This window comes from Balaenoptera borealis (genome assembly GCF_965194805.1).
Source record: "Balaenoptera borealis genome assembly, chromosome: 2".
Classification (NCBI taxonomy): domain Eukaryota; kingdom Metazoa; phylum Chordata; class Mammalia; order Artiodactyla; family Balaenopteridae; genus Balaenoptera; species Balaenoptera borealis.
The window spans coordinates 185,214,245-185,237,628 of record NC_138867.1 but is presented as its reverse complement, the minus strand read 5'-3'; the positions used below and the strand labels follow the sequence as shown (position 1 = coordinate 185,237,628).

At 60.0% G+C, this 23,384-nt stretch overlaps 2 protein-coding genes across 2 annotated transcripts; one reads left to right on the top strand and one right to left on the bottom strand.

Annotated features, from left to right (window-relative positions):
- Positions 1-599: 599 nt before the first annotated feature.
- Positions 600-13,718, bottom strand: CIMAP1D (CIMAP1 family member D). Its single transcript, XM_082379876.1, has 6 exons — positions 11,341-13,718; positions 10,584-11,050; positions 6,613-10,441; positions 5,599-5,748; positions 2,922-3,035; positions 600-1,605 (listed from the first exon to the last, which is right to left on the bottom strand). Exons 3-6 carry the CDS (start codon positions 6,737-6,739, stop codon positions 1,121-1,123), a joined length of 876 nt encoding a protein of 291 aa, XP_082236002.1. The 5' UTR covers positions 6,740-10,441; positions 10,584-11,050; positions 11,341-13,718; the 3' UTR covers positions 600-1,120.
- A 4,395-nt stretch (positions 13,719-18,113) lies between these two features.
- On the top strand, positions 18,114-22,975 carry MADCAM1 (mucosal vascular addressin cell adhesion molecule 1). Its single transcript, XM_082381277.1, has 5 exons — positions 18,114-18,236; positions 18,409-18,681; positions 19,040-19,360; positions 21,301-21,756; positions 22,625-22,975. The coding sequence occupies exons 1-5, from the start codon at positions 18,176-18,178 to the stop codon at positions 22,732-22,734; spliced, it is 1,221 nt and encodes a 406-aa protein (XP_082237403.1). The 5' UTR covers positions 18,114-18,175; the 3' UTR covers positions 22,735-22,975.
- The last annotated feature ends 409 nt before the right edge of the window (positions 22,976-23,384 follow it).

Below are 23,384 nucleotides of genomic sequence, written 5' to 3'. Positions count from 1 at the left end.
ACGGGTCTTCTCCAGGGAGTCAAGGTGCAGTCTGTCCCTCCCAAGCTCCTGGGTTAGGGTCTTTCTGGGCTGGGGTTTATAACGTGTCATCCCATGGAGGGCTCGGTTATAGGACTCCATCCACGTGTTTCCTTCCCGTCCCTGGGAGAGAGCGGCAGGAACAGAGCCCAAAGGGCAGGATTTACATCCTGGCATCAGAAGGACACACACTCTCAGTGCCCTCAGACAAGTGTCCAATCTCCCTGAAGCCCTGTTTCCCCTTGGTGAACATGACCTGCCTCCTGAGTCACTGTGAGATGATCTTATCAATATCTGGAACACGGTAGGAACCTACTGATGGCAAATGTTAGACTCCATCAAATTCCTATGCATCCTTCAAAGCCCAGCTTCAGTGTCCCTTCTTCCAAGAAGCCTACCTGGCTAGCTCCCCCCCCACTCAAAGCCCAGGCCCCACCTCTCGCTTCCTCTACCCCTGGATCCCGTCTCTGGTCCCATCCAGATCCCCAGGGGCTGCAGAGTTGGGGGTCTGGATCTCGAGAGCAGTGTTTGGGTTTCCCTCCTGTGACATGAACAGACAACGCGTGTGTGTTGCGGACAGCTCCTGGTGCCACGGGGATTTATTGGCAAGCAGCTAGAGGGCGGGGCGGGGCAGCAAGGCTGTTTCCAGCCTGATTCGGGGCTTGATTCAGTGCTTCCATGAGTAGCAGGAATGAGCCCAAGTTTGGCAGAAACCCAAGCTGTGCTGGGGACCCAGGCCCTAGTGGGCAGACGCTGAGTTCTAGGACACAGGAAGCCGTGCCTCCAGCCAGCAGCTCGAGAGGACCAGAGTGTCCCTTTTTCCACCTGGCCTGGCCTGGCCTGGCCTGATGTGACCCGGAGAGAAGAAACTGGGACGCTGGAAGGAGGCTCTCCCTGTCGGGACCACGGGGTCACAGCCCCCGGGACTGGAGAAAGCAGGTGGCCTAGAAGGACCTCAGACAGTTCAGAGAACAGGAAGAAAGGAGGCACCTTCCCCCCACCCTGGCTTCTCCTAGGCACACCCACCACCTGCCCACACCCCACTTCACAGCATGGGAAACTGAGGCTCAGCCCAGGCCAGGCGTCCTGTCCCCCGAGGGCATCAGGGTGCAGTGTCCGCGGCCATGGTGGTGGCCCGTTTGGAGTGGCGGATGCCCATGGTGAATGCCGGGGCCCTGGCCTTGGTCATGGTGACCTGCTCGGGGCTGTGGGTGCCGGGGCCAGGCGTCTCATCCGGGGGGCGTGGGGCTCGGGGCCGCCCCAGCATGGTGAAGGCCGGCCGGCGCTGACGGTAGGCGTTGGGGTCCGGGCTATCATACTGGCCTGGACCCGGTATCTCAGTGGGGTCCTGCGGGGGTCGGGCGGGGGGCGTGCGGCCTGCCGCCGTGTAGCTTGGGCTGCTGGGCTTAGTGAAGATCTGGGAGCCCCAGAGGGAAGGCAGGGTGTAGGTGTTGGGGGCAGGGGCTGAGGTGTCCAGGGGCCGCAGGCGGAAGCGGGAGCCCAGGGTGAAAGCGGGGGGGGTCCGCTGGCGCATGGGGGCCACCTTCTCTGGGCTGTAGGCCCCAGGGCCGGGCGTCACCTCCAGATCTGTAAGAATGGGGCAGGAAGGTTGGCAATGGACAGGGTCCTCACCTCCTCAAGGACCTGGCGTGGCTCCCCACCGCCACATGCGTCGTGGAGCTCACAGAGCCCAACCTCCCTCTGTTCTCTTTCAAGCCTCTGGCCTTTGCCCAAGCTCAGCCCTCTGCCAGGAATGCCTCCCATTCCCCATTCCCACCTCCCAGGAGCTGCTTTTCCTCCTTCAAGACAGTGCCAAAGGCCCCTTCTCCCTGCTGCCTTCCCCACACCCTCCTAAGCAGAGCCCTCACAGCCCTTCCTGAGATCCCCCTGGGGTGGGTCTCTCCGCCTCTCCAGACATGGCCACACTGAGGTGAGATGGTCCCCACCTGGATCTAACCACACCAGGCTGGGGTCTCACAAAAAGCAAGGACGTGTTAAATCTACTTCAGCTCTCAGCAATTGGCTTAGTACATGTTGGAGTGGATGGGTGAGTAGAAGGATGGGTAGCGAGTGGGTGGATGAGGAGTGAATGAGTAGATGATGGATTCAGGGAGTTGTAGATGGATTGACAGATTGTGGATGGATGGGTGTGTGGGTGGGTGGGTAGATGGATGAGTGGATCATGCATGGATGGGTGGATGGGTGGATGGGTGGGTGTGTGGGTGGGTGGATGGATGAGTGGATCGTGGATGGATGGATGGGTGGATGGGTGGGTGTGTGGATGGGTGGGTGGGTGGATGGGTGGATGGGTGGGTGTGTAGATGGATGAGTGGATCGTGGATGGATGGGTGGATGGGTGGATGGGTGGGTGGGTGGATGGATGAGTGGATCGTGGGTGGATGGGTGGGTGGGTGGGTGCGTGGATGGGTGGGTGGATTAGATGATGAATAGGTGGATGGGTGGGTAGGTTGGTGAGTAGATAGATGGGCAAATGTATGAATGGATGGATTGACAAGTAGCTGTGTGGTAGGTCAAAGATGAAAGGGTGGTTGGATGGGAGATGCGCTCTAGGTGAGAGGGAGCTGTCTGGAGGCCGCTAAGGGAATGGCTGCATTTGCCACAGTCTCCACTGCACCCTATTGTCTCCTGATGCCGAGGATGAGCTCCAGCTGCCCTTGTGGCACCACATGTGCCCAGGATCACATCACCCTGGGCCACTTCACCCATTCAGGTTCTCTCAGGGCCCCTGACCCCTCTTCTGAGTCCACTGGATTTTGTCATTCCAAAGACACTGAAGGTCTAAGAACTTGGGGGTGGGAGGGGAGATGAGTACGGAGGCATGAGATTCGCTGAGACCCTGAAGGGGCAGGGTCCTGGTAGGGCAGCACAGGTCAGATACTCACCCCGAGACTTGCCCCGGCCCTGCATGGAGTAGGCAGGGGTGCAGCTGCGGCCAAAGCGGGTGACTTTCGGGTCCAGGAAGTAGACCGGCCCGGGGCTGGTCTCCTGTGGAGATGCTGGGGAGAGGAGCCCAGGGTCCTAAGGGCGCCGCCAATGGCCCCCCCGCCTACTCGGTGCCCTGCTGAACCCTGAGGCACTCCCACCCCCCGAGGCCCCTGGCCCCATCCTGGAGGGCAGGGACTCAGCCCACCGACGTATGGTTACCCTGACCTGGGGGCCCTGGGTCTTGACCGTCTGTGTCCCTGCAATCAAAGCTGTCCCGTTTGCTGTGCCCCACCCCTGACCTGTCCTCTGCCAGGGGCTAGGGGACCAGCTCCTGGACCATTAGAATTCTGTGTAGAGTGAGAGAACCAAGCCCGAGTAAGGGTCCGAGGAGAGCCCTTCCAGAGCCTGGGCTTGCCTGCAGGTGGCCAGCCTGAGGGAGGGGCTTGTGTCGGGCTCTGAGAGCCAGGTCCTGGGGAAGCTCTCCGCCCAGGTCAGCCTCCTCTTCGCACTAGCAGGATGTGAAGATGGACGTTGAGATGATCCACGGAAGGGGGTGGTCCAGTGCCTGGCACTTAATAATTGGCACGGGACTTCCGTGGTGGTCCAGTGGCTAAGACTCCACGCTCCCAATGCAGGGGGCCCGGGTTCCATCCTTGGTCAGGGAACTAGATCCCGCACGCCGCAACTAAAGGATCCCGCATGCCACAACAGAGATCCCAAGTGCTGCAACTAAGACCCGGCACAGAGAAATAAGTAATAAATAAATAAATAAATAAATAGATTTTTTTAAAAAGAAAGTGGAAAACATGCACCGATTTAAAAAAAAAAAATTGGGACTTCCCTGGTGGTGCAGTGGTTAAGAATCCACCTGCCAATGCAGGGGACATGGATTCAGTCCCTGGTCTGGGAAGATCCCACATGCCACAGAGCCACTAAGCCCATGTGCCATAACTACTCAGCCTGCGCTCTAGAGCCTGCGAGCCACAACTACTGAGCCCTTGTGCCACAACTACTGAAGCCTGTGCACCTAGAGCACGTGCTCTGCAACAAGAGGAGCCACTGCAGTGAGAAGCCCGTGCACCGCAATGAAGAGTAGCCCCCGCTCGCTGCAACTAGAGAAAGCCCGCGCACAGCAACGAAGACCCAACGCGTTCAAAAAAAAAAAAAAAATTGGGGCCAGTTACTATGATTGCCATTGTTACTGTCTATAAGCCCACTCCAGGATAAATGACATGCATCTAAGTGTAGTAGGTCTGACAAGGATCAACTGGTTTAAGTACTATGCGTATGTGTGCACACATGACACGGTACACACACATGAAGCATGCTCATGACAAATGAGCACAGTCCAACTCATGGCATTTCCCACCTCGCCGCCTTTGCCTATGCTGCAAACTCTGCCTGGAGTCCCCTTCTTCTCCAGGGGATTCCACCAAACTCCTACTCATCCTACAAAGCCCAGATCCCATGCCTCCACCTCCAAGAAGTCTTCCCTGGGCACTCAGCAAAGTCTACAGTAACCACCATTACCCCCGACTCCCCAGTCTATTTGTCCCTCTGTCCCAGGATGGGTCCTGTGACTGGGATTAGAACCTGGCAACCCTGGTTGCTCTGGGCCATAGGCTCGGTTCTTGATCCTTCCTAGTGACAGATGTGGTGCTGATTCCCTCGTTTGCCTTCTGGGGCCACTCGCAGCTTCCTGAGTTTTCTCTCACTTTGGTTTGGGATCGTTGCTGATTCTGAAGTCTGAGAAGAGGCTGCTGGTGCCGCACCTCCCAACAAGCCTCTGTCCACATGAAGCAAAGTCCCCACAGAGCAAGGACCCTTCCAGCCCCCAGCCCAGCCCACTCGGGACCCCGAGCGCTCTAGAAAGTGGGTGAAGGAGCGTGTGGGCAACGCCATGAAGGCACAGGCTTGCGGGTACACAGCAGTGACACTATCCACACAATGGGCCGCTGGCTGTGGCTGGGGCCCCGTGTCCGCCCCATCACTGCATCCAATGCTCACTCACACCCTGTTGCACCCCTTCTGGCCAGGAGGAAAGTGGACATCACAGAGGCGGGGTTGCCCATGGACCAGGCCAGCCCCACAGCCTGCTGTCTCACCAACATTTCCTGTCCAAACACGAAGGATTCTCCTTCCACCCTCCCCGCGCCCCGTGGGACATCACGGCCCAGGAGCCCCCATCCCGCTGACCAAGGACCTGAGGCGGCACTCACACCCACAGCCCTTCTTTGTGGAGCTCTGACTGGAGACCAGGCACTGCTGTAGCCACTTTGAAGGCATCCAATTCTCACTTAATGAACATCTCCAGACATCCAAGGTGTATTTAATCCTGACCGCAACTCGGTAAGGACTGTACCGTCATTGTTTACAGACGGGGAAACAGACACAGCTTGCCCAAGTCAAGCAGCAAGGAATTTGCAAATGCCCTGCAAAACCACACATTACTCCCCTTCCATAAGGAAACAAGGGACCAGAGAGGCACAGCAGCTTCCCTGAGGTCACACAGCGGGGGTTACTTTGCACACTGTCCCGGCTTCCTGCCTGACTGAATGAGAGCTTGGATCTAAGGGGGTGAGGAAATACTCTGGGTGGGAGATTGGAGGCCCACCTCTCCCACACCGGCCTTACCCTCGCTGGGCCTCCGGAAGAGCGAGTAGGCGGGACCAGCCACCCTGGTGCAGTCGTGGTTGATGTAGCCGACGGTGGACGGCAGGGCGTACAAGCCTGGCCCGGAGCCTGCGACCAAAGCCTGAGGGTCACGGCCTGGGGCCATGCACCCTGAGAGATGAGGGGAGACAGGGGACCAGCCCCTGAGCCTCCACCTGGCCTCCCAGCCAGTCTCCACGGCAGGGGTGCGGGAGTAGGAGCTGCCGGGGGTGGTGGGGGGAGTGGCAGGGGCTTTGTGAGTCACAGGAGTTACAGGAGGGAGGGGCTGCAGGGCTGGGGCACCCTGGCACCACTGAGGCCCAGACTCAGAGATACACAATCACAGGTGAGGAAACTGAGGGCCAGACGCAGAGATACACTGTCGCAGGTGGGAAACTGAGGCCCAGACGCAGAGATACACTGTCACAGGTGGGAAACTGACCCCTGGACACAGAGATACACTGTCACAGTTGCAACGTTTGGTGGCCTCTGCAAGAATGTCAGTGCTACATAGGCCACGGAATCTGACTCCAGCGGCTTTGCTACAGATGGAGAAACTGTGGCAGGGCCGAGGCGGAGCCGAGATTCCAGGGTCAGTGTCAGAGTCAGGGAGGCTCAGCTCCCCCACGGACCGCTGCACAGGCTCCCAGGTTCTGCTGCACTCTCTGAGACAGTTATCGCCAGTGAATACACTGCAAAGGCTTCTTGCTTGTTTCTCCTCGTGTCCGTCCCCCCACGGGACCTCTGCTGCTCTCTTGACCACTGTACCCTCAGCGCCGGGAAAGGTGCCTGGCCTTTAAGACACTCAACTCACGAGCCCACAGGAACGCCACGTTCATACCCATACTGCGGGAAGGAAAACTGAGGTTTGGGGAAGCGCAGGGGCTTAGAGACTCCCTCCTCCAGCCAGGCTCCCACACATTCCAGACACCCCAGCGGGGCGGGGGCATTGGAGCAGGGAAGGGTCCCACCACCACGGCCCCCTCGCCCACCTACCTTTCTCCAAGGGGACTACCCCGCAGGACCTCCTCAGACCAGTCTCCGGGATCTGGCACTCGGTGGCCCGCCGGCCCAGGGCCACCGGGGTCAGCCGTGGAGCAGGGTCACAGGGGAGGGTCCCCATGGTGGGCAGGGGCCGGTCCGGGGATCCTGGTGTCAGCTCCTTGGCCACGCAGCTCTGGGCTACAGGTGCCGGCACCTTCCCCGATCCTGGCGGCTTCTGCGGGGTTCGCAGAGCCCCGGGCAACCACACCCTCCAGACGGCACAGACGGCCCCTTGTCTGTCGGCAGGGAGTCTGGGGCCCTGGCCCGAGCAGGCTGGCCAGCGGTCACTGGCCTGGAAGTGGGGCCAGGATCGAGTGTCGGCCAGGCAGCTGGATGGTCCAGGAAAGAATCCGGTGTCAGCAGAGCCGGTCCCCCGGGAGCCAGCTGAGCTGGGCAGCCCAGGCCAGAGCAGGCCCTGGGGAGCCGGAGCTGCAAACAGGACACCCACAGCCTGGTGGCAGGAGGGACAGGTGAGGTCATGGGCGGCCTGGCCCCATTTCTACAGCTAGGGAAACTGAGGCACGGTCCAAGGTCGCCACTCTGGGAGCTGCTTCCTCCCCTCCTTCCTTCATCCAGGAAGGACTTATTGGGCACCTACTATGTACTAGTTTCTGTTTGGGTTGGTGGGACATGATGGGAACAGGCAGACGAGGAGTTGATGTTTTCGGGAGGGGAGAGAGGAAATAAGCAATAAATGTATAAATGAGCACACCATATGTTAGAAGGTTAAATGTTCTGCAAACATACAGCAGAGCAGGGAGTCGGGGACAGCGGTGCAGGGGCAGGATGAGAGGTCACTGCAGTGAGAAGGTGAGGGAACATAATTTCAGGATAGGGAAGGGCTGTGCCAAGGCCCCGGGCAGGAGCTAGGACGGCAAGGAGGCGGCAGTGGTCCTCCAGGACAGGCCCCTGCCTTCCGGAAGCCAACAGGGATTTACTCCATCCCAATGCAGGGTTTATTTCCTTGACTGCACCGAAGGCTACCACGGTGTCAGTCTCCAAGGTGGGGCTCGAAGAAACCTGGCTGAACAGAATTCACATTCCTGTCTCTTCCTGGCATCCTGCTTTGTTGTTGTGTTGTCAGCCCCTTTTGCACTGCAATGTGTTACCAGTTGTATTGAGTTACAATTCACATACCATACAATTCATTCCACAATGTACTTTTCATGCATTCTGTAATTTTTCAACTTTTTCATCAAAAAGTCATAGTCTGTGTCAAAGGTCATAAAACTTATATTAGAAAAGAAGATCTTAAAATCAGTGACCTAGAAAACTGTAGAAAGAATTAACAAAGCCCCCCCACCACCACCAAAAAAGCTGGCTCTTTAAAATCATCAACAAATTTGATAAGGCTCCAGCTGGACTGATCAAGAAACCAGTGAGGTGAACCAGTCACAACACTGGGAACAGAGGACCAGCAGCAGTGCAGACCCGCAGGCTCAAGGGGTAACGCGGTCTGTGTGAAGCCAGAAAAAGACCTTTTGCTGAGCAGGAGCTGAGGCGCTTTCTGCGCCGGCATCATCGTGTTTAATTAACCCAGCATCTCGTAAGAGGTACTTATGCTGACCCCTCTGTGGTCACAGGTGGGGAGATGAGGCTCGAGGAGGGAGAGTGACAGGCACAGGACTCTTGACTCAGGTTTTAGAGCAAAGCTTAGGGTCAAGGGCTTCTCCCGGGTTCTAATTCTCACTCAGCTTTCTGGGAGTGCTGAAATCCTCTGGATTCCCGTCGCCCTAAGGACAAAATCCAAGCCCTCCCTGTCACACAAGGCCCCGCACGGTCTCAACCCCACTTCCATCTGCCCCGGACTCCTACTCCTCAGCCCTGGTCCACACCCCTGCGGCCACATCAGCCGGCTTCCTGCTCCTTGGGTGGGAACCTCGGGGCCTTTACTTGCCCACCCTCCCCCTGGGATGCACGTTCTGCAGATCAGCCCACAGCCAGCTCCATCCTCATTCACCTGTGGGCCCCAACACTGGACAAGCTACGTGCTTCTTTCCAGAAGCGCACAAACTCCAGAGCCATGGACAGAAGTGGGCACTGAGGAGGGATATGGGGGATAAATACCCCACCTCCCTCTCCTTCTGCCTGTTAGCGCCTCCCACTGACCCACACCGGCCAGACTTGCAGGAGCCCAGGGACACCCCACTGAGGTCAGCCTCCGGGGCCCAGGGCAGGCAGAGGAAGGACCCCAGCCCTCCCCATGCCTGGGGCCCCCAGCCCAGGCTCCATCAGCCAGCCCTGGAGTGAAGACAGCTAGAGACACTGGTTCCAGTCAGGATTCGGCCCCCACTGTTTCCTCTCTGTGTTACAGCCCCAGAGATGAGACCCTACATTCAGATTCCATTTCCCCTCTGTGCCCTAGGAAAGAACCAAGGGCTAATACGGAGTGCGGGGTGGGAGGGACAGACTAGACCAGCAGCCTGAGCTGGGAAGGGTGCTCTGGGGACCTCCAGGCCCAGCCCCCTCCCCGCCTGAACTCGGCACCCCCCAGCCTGCCGGCCCCCCCAATACTGGCTCACTTGTCTCTGCAACTCCAGCCCAGAAATCTTCACTCCACCAGGTGAGCTGAGATGCCAATTAGCTCAAAGCAGATGCAAACAGCCGTGTTTTAATCCGAACTGACACAGGGGCAGCAGAGGGCAAATCAAAGAACTAGTAAAAGGAAGCCTAGCTGGGCGTGAGAGCAGGGCACAGGCCCAGCCACGAGGCCGAGGTGCGGGCAGTGTCTGGGCGAGACTGCAGAGCCGAGCCAACGCCTGGGTACAGCCGGTGCTCCACAAATTTCAGCCCTTATCACAGTTACTACTTCAACCAGGATTCAGCTGTGCATCAGGCACTTTCAGGTACTGGGGAAACAGGGGTGAACAAAACCCATAAACTCCTTTCCTCCCCTTTTTATGGAGAGAGGCAGGCAAGTAAGTCTGCAGGTGTTAAAGGCAAGTAGCAAGGAGGGGCCGGAGGTGTGGGGAGTGCAGTTGGGGAAGCCTCACTGAGCAGGTGTCACTGGAGGAGAGACCAGAGGGAGGTGAGGAGAGAGCGGGGGAGACCTGGGGAGAGGGCGCACCTGAGAGGGGCACCGCCGGAACAAAGGCCCTGGGACAGCATTGCGCCCGGCGTGTGGGAGGGACGGTGGGGAGGCCCGTGGCGGTTGGAGCGGAATGAGCGAGGGGGAGAGAGAGGAGGTGAGGACAGGAGGGGACGGGGTGGGTCGGGTGGTGCAGGACCCGGGGTCGCAGAGGGCTCAGCTCTCACCCAGAGGGACACGGGACCCCCCAGGGCGGCGGGCAGAGCAGGGACGCGGGCTCGCTGCTCACAGGCGCCCTCTGGCGGCTTCGGGGAGAACAGGCCGTGGGCGGCACTGGGAGCCGGGGCGGACGGGACAGCGGGGGTCTGGGAGGGGTGGGGTGGGGGAGATGCGGGGGAGGGATGTGGGGTGTCAGGGAGGATAGTGGGGAATTTCGGGCCGAGGAACTGTGGGGCCAGCTTAGCTGGGATGGAGCAGGAGGGAGCGAGAAGCAGGTGAGTTCTGGGTCTACTTTTTTTTTCTTTTTTTTTTTTTGTGGCCGCCTTGGGTCCTCTGTTGCTGCACCAGGGCTTTCTCTGGTTGCAGCGAGTGGAGGCTACTCTTTGTTGCGGTGCGCGGGCTTCTCATTGCGGTGGCTTCTCTTGTTGCAGAGCACAGGTTCTAGGCGCGAGGGCTTCAATAGTTGTGGTGCACGGGCTTAGTTGCTCCACAGCATGTGGGATCTTTCCGGACCAGGGCTCGAACCCGTGTCCCCTGAATTGGCAGGCAGATTCTTAACCACTGTGCCACCAGGGAAGCCCTGGGTCTACTTTAAAACTAGAACCAACAGGGTTTGCAGGCAGATTTGATGTAGGCAGGGAGGGAGCTACGAGCCTCCAGGATTTGGTCTGCTCACCTCAAAGAATGGAGCTGCAGGTAACGGGGAGGTAGCAGAGGCGGGAGGGGCAGCCTTTAGAAGATCATGAGTTCAGTCTTGGGACTGTGGGCTTGGGACTCCGTGGGACATGCACCTGGTCAGCCAGCTGTACAGGGTGGGTTGTTGGTTATCTATGGGCCCTGTGGGTTCAGAGACACCTTGGCTTTTACCCCGAGGGAGGTGGGAGCCCTGGAGGGTTTGAAGCAGAGGAGGCGAGTGGTCAGTATTAAGAGAAAGGGAGGTGTCAAGAATGGCTTTGACCTGAGTCTCCTGAAGGAAGTTGACCTCGACTGAGAAGAGGGGCCCAGTTGCTTTCCTTAGTTCTTTACTGTCCGATTCTGCCCTGCTCCTTCCTGACACACACACGCAGAGGAAGAGGCGGAGGCTGTGCGTGCCCTGTCCTGGGGTCCAGCACATCACCAGTCTAAAGCAGGCGCACAAATACCCTAAAAAGAAAGGGGTGAGGGGTTGTTGACACTGCTGCGCTGAGCCGAGGTCCCCCACCCGTCTCTAAAACCATCTGGGAGCTAAAAGTGAGTTTGCACCCCAGGAAGCTGGGTTACTGGATGGCCTGCTGTTCTGTCCCTGGCATGGGGGCGCCGCAGGCCAGGTGTTTGCGGGGACACCACCCCATGCGGTGCCAGCTTTCCCCCTGCCCTCCTGGCCTGAGATCTGTCACCTCCCACCTCCCAGGGCCCTCGCAATTGTCCCTTATTCGGGCCTGACTCAGACTCACGTGCCTCGGTGGCCGCCTGCCCCTTTGTTCCGGGGGCGGGGACTAACAAGGAAGACTTGTTCTTCCAGGGATCAGGACTCAGAGAACCTGCCAGCTTCCCTCCTGCCTCCATCCGGGAAACAGCCGGTGGCGACTCTCCACGTGGGACCAAGCCAAGCAGGGAGGCAGCAGCTCTCCTGTTCTGCTGGGTACCCCGCTGCATGCCTGCCGAGTCCCCATTATGAGGATGAGCACACGAGGTCCAGAGGAAGGAAGGGCTCGAATTGGGGGGGGGGGGGGCTGGAGAGCGTCTCAGCAGCCTTTCCTGGAGCCCACAAAGTCCTACCCGACCACGACCAGGTCCTTTCTCCCCTCTCTGGCTTTATCCATCCCTCCAGGGCCGCCCCTCTGGCCTCCCAGATGCAGGGCCTTTGCACTCACTGTACCTTCTACCCGGTACACTCCTTCCCACATAGATGCTTCCTAATTCTCTTCACTTCCCCCAAGTCTTTGCTCAAACCTCTGCCATCTGCCCAACTAACTTCATCCTACAACTTGCCCCATGTCCACACTGCCAATCCCCCTTCCATCTTTTTTTCTTTTTCCACAGCATTTATCACCCACTAATATAGCATAGCATTTGTCTCCAGCACAGTGATGGGCTGGAGCTCATGAGAGCTGACTTAGCAAGTTGATGTCATGCTGGCGGCTCCCATCAGCCACGGTGGGAGTATTTACACCCAGGAATCAGAATGAAAAAAGCTACAGATCAGGGCTTTTGGCCCTAAAGTGCCAGCCGTTCAACATTTATAGGCACACTGCTGCCTGTTTATTATACTTAATGTTTACACCTCCTGTTTCCCGCCCCCGCCCCGCCTCCATAAGAATGGAAACCCCTCGGGGCAGGGTCGGCCCACTTTGCTCTCTGCTGTCACCCGGGCACCTAGAACAGTATTTGGCAACTGGTGGGCGCTCAATAACTATTTGTGTCTTAATGAGTAACCCTCATCAGGGCCCTTGAGACAAAACCACCCTCAGCATGAGCCTGGTCATCCTCCAGCGCTAGAGAACACACTCAGGGCCCCAGCACCGTGACCCTAGGCCGGGCAACAGGACTCTGGCCGCCTGGCACGGACTCCATCACAACACACGACCCTCGTCACGACCCCACCCCAGCCGCTGAGACGCCCCCGCAGCCCCGACGCCACGGCCCAGCCGCGGCGGTGCAGGGGCGGCTCCAGGTCCGGCCACGCTCCTCTGTGCGTTCCTCGGGGCCGGCGCCTTCCGGTTCGGGGTGGAGGACCCCCGGCCTCGCCGCTTCCCCGAACCTACCCCAAACCGCCTCAGGGGCTTCCGCCCCGTACCTCCCCGTCCAGGTTCCCGGCGATGCCAGCGCAGCAGGAGCACTGGGGGCGGGACCTTTAAGAGGCACAACGCCGCTGTCATTCGCCCTAAAATACGCGCAGACGGACGCCCCCTCCCCAGCCGTCGAGTCGGGCACGAGGGCCACGCCACCTCGTTGGCCAGTCGGGGCTAGAGAGCCCCTGCGCTGCGCGCGGCCTTGTGGGAAACGCGCCCCGGACCGCCACCCCGGCGCCCGGCGCATGCCCGGACTTGTAGTGCGGCAGCGCGTGGCGGCCGCAGAAGACGCCGGTACGCGCGGGTGGCGAGAGCCGGGACTCGGGCGCTCCTGCCTTAGTGGCTGAAGGATGCGGCGCCTCCCGGGGCCGAGCCGAGCTGAACCGCCGCGTCCTGATGGCCGAGGAACTCGTCATCAAGGACGGCGGCGCAGTGGGTGCACCAGTCCGGCCCTACACTGACCCTCAACCCCGGCCCGACCCTGACCTTCAGCCCTGACCCGTAACCTTCGGCCCCGGCAGGACTCTGATCCTCAGCCCCGGAAGGACCCTGACCTTCAGCCCCGACCCCTGACCCTCAGCCCCGGCAGGACCCTGACCCCCGGCCCCAGCAGGACCTTGATCTCAGCCCTCACCCTGACCCTCACCCTGCTGGGCACCCAGCTTACCTGGATCACTCTCAGCCTTGGACGTTGGACCTTGGCCCCATTCCCTACCCAGCACCCACAGAGCCCTGCCCCAGACACCCGGGCGCAGCCCTGCCACCCCAGTTTCCCACCCTCCCTGCAGAACCACCCCCAGCCCCACCTTGACTGGGCTCTGAACTTGCACCCCCCCCCCCATCATCCAGACCTCGCTGCCAGGCTCGGATCCTCCTGGTCCCACTCATGTCACAGGTACAGACCCTGCACTTGAAACAGGCCCCTTGGGCAGAGAACTTTCCTGAGGGGTCTGCTCTGGGCGCTGACGGTGACCCCAGCCTAACCCCTCTCCCTCTCCAGGCAGGGCGCCCCGAGGCTCCCACGTCGTCCACCAGCAGCCTCCCACCCAGGGTTTCCCAACCTCTGAGGTTCCCAGCACCGCTGGCACTGGGGCGCAATTGTTCTCCGGGCGCTGTGGGGGGTGGAGTGGCTCCCTGGCCCCAGCCCCTCAATGCGGGGAGCCTCCACAGTGTGACAACCACTGACCTAACCCCTCAGCACAGCGGGGGTCCCAGGGCTCAGCCTGGGGTCCGGTGGAGGACCCCAACATTTCCATTCTGTGCTCACAGACACAAAGCCAATGCAAGCCCCCCCACTGGAGAGAGTCCCAATGGCCACACAGAAAAAACGGAAAGAGAAACTGGTGCCATGAGTAAACAGAAAATCAGTTTTTAAAAGGTGCTTTAGGGCTTCCCTGGTGGCGCAGTGGTTAAGAATCCACCTGCCAATGCAGGGGACGCGGGTTCGAGCCCTGGTCCGGGAAGATCCCACATGCCGCGGAGCAACTAAGCCCGTGCGCCACAGCTACTGAGTCTGCGCTCTAGAGCCCGCGAGCCACAACTACTGAGCCCACGTGCCACAACTACTGAAGCCCACGAGCCTGGAGCCCGTGCTCCACAACAAGAGAAGCCACGTCAATGAGAAGCCTGCACACCGCAACGAAGAGTAGCCCCCACTCACGGCAACTAGAGAAAGCCCACGCGCAGCAACGAAGACCAAACACAGCCAAAAATCAATAAATTAAAAAAAAAAAAGGTGCTTTATTTAACCAGGCGTATCCAAAATATTATCATTTCAACATGAAATACGCAATAAATATTGAGATTTTTACATTCTTCACTCATAATAAATTCTCTAAGTCCAGGGTGTATTTTACTCTTACCTATATTTTCTGCTTAATTTTCGTTGGAAGTATTTCATCTGTATATAAGCTTTCCTAAAACTGTAGATGAGGGAATTCCCTGGCGTCCAGTAGTTACGACTCTGCGCTTACACTGCAGGGAGCACAGTTTCGATCCCTGGTCAGGGAACTAAGATCCTGCAAGCCACGCGGCACAGCCCAAAAAAATAAAAAATAATAAAATTGTAGATGAAAAAGGAGATTCATAAACCCAAATTGTTCCAAACGTACTTAAAAGTTTTCCAATAAGTGGATCAAACGTCTGTTTTTAGGTTGATATTTAAATTAAAAATTACATTTCAGGTGGTGAGTAGCCGTGCCTGGCTGGCAGCTCTGCCCAGGCCTGAGTTTGTCCGGTGCCCCAACCTTGTCACCTCCCCAGCCGGGCCCTGGGATGGAGCAGCTAGGCTACAGCCAGCTGGCCTAGGCAAGGTTGGAATTTCACACAGCTGGCCCAGCGCTGGCCCTAGTGACCCACAGCAGTTCCTTGTCAACTGTTTGAATTCTCTGCAGCACTTCTGCCCTGGGGGTGGCCCTCCCGCTCCTCAGGGAACACCCACACCGCCATCACAGCACTGGGTCTGCTTCCTTGGTCAGGCAGAGCAGTGCCTTCCTCCTCAGACACAGCTGGTCCCCACACCAGGGCTGCCAAAGTGGATGCATGGGGTGGTGTAGAGGGGGGAGGGTGTTCAGTTGGGGGTGGATGGGTACATGGTTGGGTGGACAGCTGCCTGACAAGTAGCCAGAGGGACAGGTGGGTGGGTGTTGGGCGAGCAGACCTCTGATCTGAGCTCCACCCTGGTCTGCCCACACCTGCTAAAGTCAGTCTGGGCCTGTCCTGAGGGGTCTGCTCTGGGCGCTGATGGTGACCCCAGCCCAACCCCTCCCCCTCTACAGGCAGGGCGCCCCGAGGCTCCCAAGTCGTCCACCAGTCAGCCATCCTCACCCCCTCAGCCCAGCTCGGCCAGGGGACTTCAGGGGCCAGCAGGGACGTCGAAGGCCTGATGCAACAGCTCCTGTCCAGCTCTAGAGCTGGCTATGTAACAGGCGACCCTTCACAGCCTCCGTCTCCTCCCCCAGCCTCCCTGAGACCACCGAGGCAGGGAGCCACCCAGGGAGGGGGCTCAGGCTAAAGTCTGGGGTGCTGCAGCACCAGAGCTGGGTGGGGCACCTGACAGGGGCCGCAAATGACCCAGCCCTGCCCTCAGGGCTCCAGCTCACCCCAAAGAAAATCCATGAGGCTCCCAAGTGACCAGTGATGTTAGTGAGGGGAGCTGGCCAGCCGGGGTGCAGGGGTCCTGGGGGAACGAAAATCGCCCAAGCCTGGGGTGCTGGCCTCTCTGGACACCCTCCTTGGCCCCGAGTGCCCTGCAGAGCCCCGATGCCATCCTGGGAAGGTTGGGCTTGGGTGGGGGCCGGGACCTCCATGGGAAGGAGGCTTCCTACAGAGGCCACTGAGGACTTCCTCCGGGTGGGGCGGGGGGGTGATGCTGGAAAGGGGGGACAAAGAGCAGGAAGCCCAGGCTGGGGGGATACAGCCAGGACCTCAGCCCCCACCCAGGCGGCTCCCTTGGGCTCAGTCACCTAGGACAAGAGCAGATGTCCCTGGGGCAGGTGGGAAGTGCAGTTCAGTCCCCCCCCCTCGCTGGTGCTGGCCCTACCCCTCCTGGGGTCCATCCAGACCCCCTCCAGTCACCTGCCCCGTCCCTCTCTTCTCCCCCAACCCCTCCGTCTGTCTGTCTGTCTCTGTCTCCCCACCCGCCTGCCCGGAATCTTCTTCCTCTGTTGAGCCCGCCTGTCCCTTCCTCAGGGTGGCCTCTGCTGATGCCGCGGTCATCGTGGTCCCCTCAGCGCTGTCCTCTTAAGCCGCGGGTGTCATTAACCCTCCTCGTTCACGCAAGCAGAGGCTTGGAGCTGGAGGGGCCAGCGATGGTGGGGGAGGGGCAAGTCCACACCCTGCAAGGGCCTTGGCTGCCAGGGTGCCAGGAAACCGGGTCAGGGTCTGGGAAGAGACCCATTCACCAGGCTTGCTGACCCCCACCCGGGTTAAGGGCCCAGCTTCCCGAGAAGGGCCCACACCTCCGGCCTGGGGAGGGGCGGCACCTTGGAGCTGCCTTCCTGTGAGGTCTTTCCTGGCACCGAGGTAGGAGGGGGATGGGACCAAGGAAGTTAGACTCTGGGTTCGCACACTTGGGGCCCCCTGAGTCTCCGCTCCCCTCCCCTGCCCCCAGCGGCACCCCACCCACCCCAACCCCCCGCTCAGCTCCCCTCCCCTGCCCACCGGCCCCTGCTCTTAGGCCCCAGTTTCTACCTCTGACAATTAAGATGTTGAGAAGACAGACGGGCAGGGCTGGTGGTGCTTAGAAACAACATGGCCTGGCGACTCCTCTCTTACACTGAAGTCAGGGAAACTGAGGCAGAAGTCACACCCTGAAGTCAGGCGGGGGTGGGGGGGCAACCAGGACTCTCCATCTTTTTCCTCCTGCGTGCCTGCTGCACAGGGGGTCTGGGGTCACAGCGGACGAGATCCCCCCATTCCCAGTACAAGGGGGATGTGACATCAGCCACTTGACCTCGTTAAGGACTGCGAGGAAGTCAGGGGGCGGGGGGAAGCTGGCTGGGGAGCTTCCCACTCAGGAGGCGGCATCTGGGCAGAGAGGGAGCAGGGGAGGCTCAGGCTAAGGTCCTGAGGCTGCCTGGTCCGGAGGCTGCCCAGTCTCATAGGCTCCAGCCACGGCCAGGAGTTGGGATTTTTCCCTCTGCCAGGGGAAGCCGTGGGGTGTCCACGTGCTGAGAGGGTGTTTCTAAATCCACTCTGGGTGCTGGGTGGTGAACGGCTGTGAAGGAAACTGGGGCCAGGCTGAGGGCCCCAGAGGAAAGAGTGGATGGATTCTAGCGTTGGGATGATGAGATTCTCAGGCCTCGCCGATGCCTGCTGGGGGTCCCCTCCCCCAGGCTTCTCGTGGGGAGCCCAGACCCCAGTCGCTGTGTGGAACAGAGCACTGAGGCCCCATGCCCGGTGTCCCAGGCTCTCATCACGCCTGCCCGTTTGGCGGACGGGAGACAGGCTCAGAGGCGGGTGGGCCTCGGCTCCACACCCTACACCATCCTCATCCCTGACGGGACCCATCTTCCAAGCGGATTCCTCCTGCAGCGCGGCCGCCCAAGCTCGGGGAGGGCTGCTCCCCACCGCCCCCGCGCGGCCGCTCCGGGCAGCGAGGACTGAGACTCCCGCGACTGGGCGAGCCCGGCGCCAGCCCTGGACCCGGCTCCGATTTCCATTCAATTGACCTCGACAGTCAGCCCTCTCCCGCCTCCATCTTCCGATCTTCAGTCTCTAAAATTGAAACCTGGAATCGGCCCAGACCCTCCGCCCGCGGGTTCTGACCTCGGCCTCCCCCGCCCCCATCTCTGGCCCCCAGTCCCTGCCTCTCTGTCGCCTCCAGGGTCGGGGGTCAGGGTGGGAAACCCCCTCGGGAAACCCCCGGGGAGCAGCTGGAGGAGGGGGAGGGGAAGCGGGGTCGCGGGGCGGGGGGTGGGGGTGGGGAGAAGGAGCCCGGGGCGCCAGTATTTAAGCCACCTCCCCCGCGGGCAGTGGACAGAGCCGGGGACCGAGCATGGAGCAGGGCCTCGCCCTCCTGCTTCCCCTCTTTCTGGGGCTGCTGCAGCTGGGCCGCGGTGAGCGGGGCAGGGGTCTCCGAGCCGAGAAGGGCTTGGGAGAGAGGAGGGGCTCGGAGAGGGGCAGTGCGGAGGTTTGGGGAGGCGAGGGAGGATCCCACATTGGAGGGCCTCGGAGGAGGGGGCTGGGGCTGGGGGCGCGGGGCGGGGCTGAGAGCGCCGTCGCCCGCAGGTGGGCCGCTGAAGGTGGAGCCCCCCGAGCCCGAGGTGGCGGTGGCCGTGGGCGAGTCGCTACAGTTCACCTGCCGCCTGGCCTGCGAGGACGGCAGGACGGCCTCGGTGCAGTGGCGGGGCCTGGACACCAGCCTGGGCGCCGTGCAGTCGGGCGCGGGTAGCAGCGTCCTCTCCGTGCTCAACGCCTCGCTGTCGGCTGCGGGGCCCCGCGTGTGCGTGGGCTCCTGCGGGGACGTCGCCTTCCAACACATCGTGCGGCTCCTGGTGTTCGGTGAGCCCCCGCCCCTCCCGCCGCCGTGGCACACGCGGGGCCCAGCCAGCGGCCCTGCTTTCCCTCTATCCTTGTGCCACCTCTGCCTGGGAGGCTGCCGGGATTGCCCAGCCCGCCCCAGCTCAAAGCCGGCCTCGCAGGTCCTCCTGAGTCGATCTGCAGTCCGCTCCCTCCTCCCCGCATCCCCTCTCCCCCAATCCACCCCCAAACCTCCTGTACCTGACCCCCTTGCCCTTTCTGCGGGTGCGGCACTGGGTCTTCCCTGTCCCCGGGCACCAGCAGTCCCCACGCCCCCTCCTCAGGGCCCAGCCCTGACCCTCGGAGCTCTGCCCACCCCCTTCCTCCACTCTCTCCACAGCCTTCCCAGACCAACTGACTGTGGCTCCAGAGGCCCTGGTGGCCGGGCCGGACCAGGAGGTGGCCTGCACAGCCCACAACGTCACGCCTGCTGGCCCTGACACCCTCTCCATGTCCCTGCTCCTGGGAGATCAGGAACTGGAGGGGGTGGAGGCCCTCCGGGATGTGATGGAGGAGCCCCAGGAGGGCGAGGACCCGCTGTTCCAAGTGACACAGCGCTGGCTGCTGCCCACCTTGGGGACACCCACCCCACCCTCCCTCCACTGCCAGGCGACCATGAGGCTGCCCGGCTTGGAGCTGAGCCACCACCGGCCCATTCCAGGTGAGCCTGTGCCTCAGTGTCCCCCAGGAAGTGGGTGAGGTCACACCACCCAGCGCCTGTGAGCCTTGATGAGCGGTGCCCAGTGGTTCTTATGGAATCCTGGTTAAGCCCCTCCCCTGCTGTGTCGCCACCTGGGCAGGTCACAGTACCACAGCCGAGGAAAAATTGCATTCGATCTTTATTTTATTTTATTTTTTAATTAATTTATTTATTATTTATTTTTGGCTGTGTTAGGCCCTTGTTGCTGTGCGCGGGCTTTCTTTAGTTGCAGCGAGCGGGGGCTACTCCCGTTGTGGTGCGCAGGCTTCTCATTGCGGTGGCTTCTCTTCTTGAGGAGCACGGGTTCTAGGCGAGCGGGCTCAGTAGTTGTGGCGCACGGGCTTAGTTGCTCCGCGGCATGTGGGATCCTCCTGGACCAGGGCTCGAACCCATGTTCCCTGTGTTGGCAGGCGGATTCTTAACCTCTGCGCCACCAGGGAAGTCCCTGCATTCAATCTTTAGTCTGTCACTTCGTGGCAGCCAGGGGCTACTTCTCACTTGTTCATTCATTCAGCAGATTCGCTGAGCACCTACCCTGAGCCAGGCCCCATGAGGTGCTGCCCTTCCTCTGCCCACAGCCCTCCAGGGCTCCCACCTCCCTTTGGGTGAAAGCCCGAGCTCACCGCGCCCATGGAGCCCTGCAGAGCCTGACCTGCTTGCCCCATCTCCCACCCCCACCCCCTGCCTCACTTCCTCCCTCTCTCCCCCTCACTCAGTCTGCTGTTCCTCCGACACCCTAGGTGCAGTCCTGCCCCAGGGCCTTTGCACTGCTGTGCCCTCCACCGGGAATGCTCTTCCCCACATCTCCCTCACCTCCCTCGGGTCTCCTTCCCAGTGAGGCTTGCCCTGACCTCCCTGTCCAAGGGGTCAAACCCCACTCCCACCCCCACCACACACACACACACACATACACACACACACTCAGGCCCTTTCTCTTCTGTTGAATGTTTGTTGACACCTTTTATCAACATCTGACTCCTGTGTGCTCTCTTTATTTTTTTCCCCATTATCTGTCTCCCCTGCCATTGGTTTCATCGAGATAGGAATGTGTCACCCTCGTTCATGGCTGTCCCCCCAGTGGCTAAAACAGTGCTCAGTGCACAGTAGGTGTCCAATAGATACATCCTGAATGAATTAATCAATAACTGTTATCACGGAGCCTGGCGCATAGTAGGTGCACAAGAAATGCTTGCTGAATGAACTAACGATTGACAACATTTAACGTGGGGGCTGGCACACAGTAGGTGCTCAGTTCATGTCAGATGTTATTAGTTTGTCTCATCTGGGACAGGCCCTGACCGCATCACCAAGCTTCTGGCAGCCTCTCACTAAGGAAGCGCAGATTCGTTCTCTGAGAGGGCACCCCGATACTCATGTTAATGGCTGAGGCCTGGGGGCCGGGAAAGGTTTGGCTCAAGTAGACGCAGGGGTGGGGGGAGGCAGGGGTGGGGGGGGAGGCAGGGGTGTGCTGGGAGGGTGTGCACAGAGTCCTCCGGATTTGAGAGCCGTCACACAGCGGAATGGACAGATCCCCTCTCGGGGCCTCAGTCTCTCATCTGCACCGCAAGGGGGCGGGGCACCCCCTTCCCTCTCCCCACCCCTCAGTCCCATAATAATAAGATCCAACATCTGTGTCACTCTCCACGCCAGCCCCTGGGGTGGGACCTCTCACCCAGCTTTCCAGTTGAGGAAAGTGAGACACGGAGATTTGGATGCTCGCTGGGGGAGGGGCATGACAGACCCCGAGCCGGCTCCTGCCCACTGGGATACCCTGCGATTCACGCAAGTGAATGGACGGGGCTTGGAGCGGTTCTGGTCCAACCACGTGGTCCGGGTGGAGAGAGGGAGGGAGGAGAAGGGGCTGGGCAGCAGCAAGAACAGATGGCTGCCCTGTTTTCCAGTCCTGCAGGGCCTGACCTCCCTGGAGCCCCCCGTCATGACCCCCCCAGAGCCCAGCACCACAGAGCCCCCGGAGCCCCCCGTCACGACATCCCTGAAGCCCCCCGTCACCACCTCCCCCGAGGCCACCCCAGAGCAGGCCTCCACCCACAGCCCCAGGAGTCCTGGCCCCGTGCCCCGGAACAGCTCCACCAGGCCCTGCCGCCCGGAGATCCGCCAGTTGTCAGCAGCAGGGGGCCTGGAGCTGCTGTGTGAGGTGGTCTGCGGCCCAGGTGTGGCCGTGCGCTGGACCCAGGCCCCCGGCGGGCTGGCAGCCTACGAGACGCGGGAGGTGGGGGCCCAGGCTTGGCTGAGCGGCAGGAGCGTGCTGTGGGCCAGATGCCACAGTGAGGGCTGGTTCCAGTGTTGCCTGGACCCAGGGGGCCAGACGGCTAACCTGTACGTGGCCTCAGAAATCTGTGAGTTCAGGGGCTGGGGCGGGCACTGGGGGAGCCTGAGAGGGAGGGGAACCTTGTGTCTGGCCTTAGACAAGGGAGGCCCTGCCAGCCTGTGTCCCCAGCTGTCCAGTGGACTTCTGTGACCCTATAAGATCACAACTGCCTGCATGGCGATAACTAAGTTTCAGGGACTGTGTAGGTGTCACAACACTTTGTAAACTCTAAACTCTGTGGACTGAGACAGCCTGTGGGATAGAGACAGAAATAGAGGGGGCGTCCCTGGCGGTCCAGCAGTTAACACTCCGTGCTTGCAGTGCAGGGGGCGCAGGTTCGATCCCTGGTCTGGGAACGAAGATCTGTGTGGCGTGGCCAAAAAAGAAAAAAAAAAAAAAAAATAGAATACAGCCACTTTGGTAATTTCCGTTTTTCTGGTAGCCACATTCAGGAATAAAAAGGTAAAAATAAGTTTGACCAATATATTTCATCGAACCCAATATATCTCAGACGTTATCATTTCAACATGTAATCTATAAAGGAGCATGAATGAGATTTTTTTTTTCCAAACTAAGTCTTCAAAATGCAATGTGTGTTTTACAAAGACAGCGCTGTCCACTCAGACTGATCACATTTCAAATGCAGCTGTGGCGAGTGGTCCCTCACTGGACAGCTCACTTCTGACTACAAGGTCCTATGGACCTTTCAAAAGACTCACTCTAAAGGACTTTGGATAGTCCAGCGATTTTTATACATTTCAGAAGTCGTTTTAAACCGTGAAGTCCTTTGTAAAATTTCAGGGAACTCGGTCAATCCGGGAGCCCTTAGCCGACTCCGCTGGGCTGCTCCCCAAACCTGCAGAGAGGTGCAGGACTCCGTGTGCCTCTCTCTCCAGGCTCCCCGCTAACGTCTGCATCCCTGTGGACGGGCAGCTTGGTGCTGGGGCTGCTTCTCCTGGTGTTCCTGACCTACCACCTGTGGAAACGCTGCCGGCCCACCAGATGATGACCTGGGCCCCCTGCCCCGCCTGGACCACACGGAGGGGGATTTTCCTTCCACTCAGTTGCGACTAGAGGATGTTTGCAGGGTTCTGGACAGCAGGGGGGCTGACCGTGGACCCCTTATCCTGATAGCCAGCACATCCAGGCTCCCCAGCTGGCTGGGCTTCCCCTCAGTGGGGACCCTGGGGAGCTGCCCCCCCCCACACACGGTGCAGAGCTGGAGAATAAAGAGCATCTGGTCTGACCTCAGTGGTTCCTGTCGTGGTCTGAGGACACGGGGAATCCCCGGCACAGCTCCAACCATCCTCTGCTCTAGGTGACTCTCCAGAGAGACAAGGAAGGACAGGACACCCCAGCCCCACGTGGCCAGGGGTGGGGGGAAGAGGCGTGTGCTCTGTCTGGTGCCTTTCCCTGCATATGGGGACACTGGCGCTTAATGAGTAACTAGGAGTCCTCAAAAGAAGCGGAGAAAAGTATTTGTTGGAGGGAAGCACGGGCAAAGACACAGAAGAGAGGTGGCTTGATAAGGGAAATTGCATCTCTTTTGGGGTGGCTGGAGGCTAAAGCGTGGGGAGAGGCGAGAGAGAGGCTGGAAATGATACCGGCAGATGAAGGGCTGTGGATGCCAGGGTCGTCAGCCTTCTGGAACCGAGG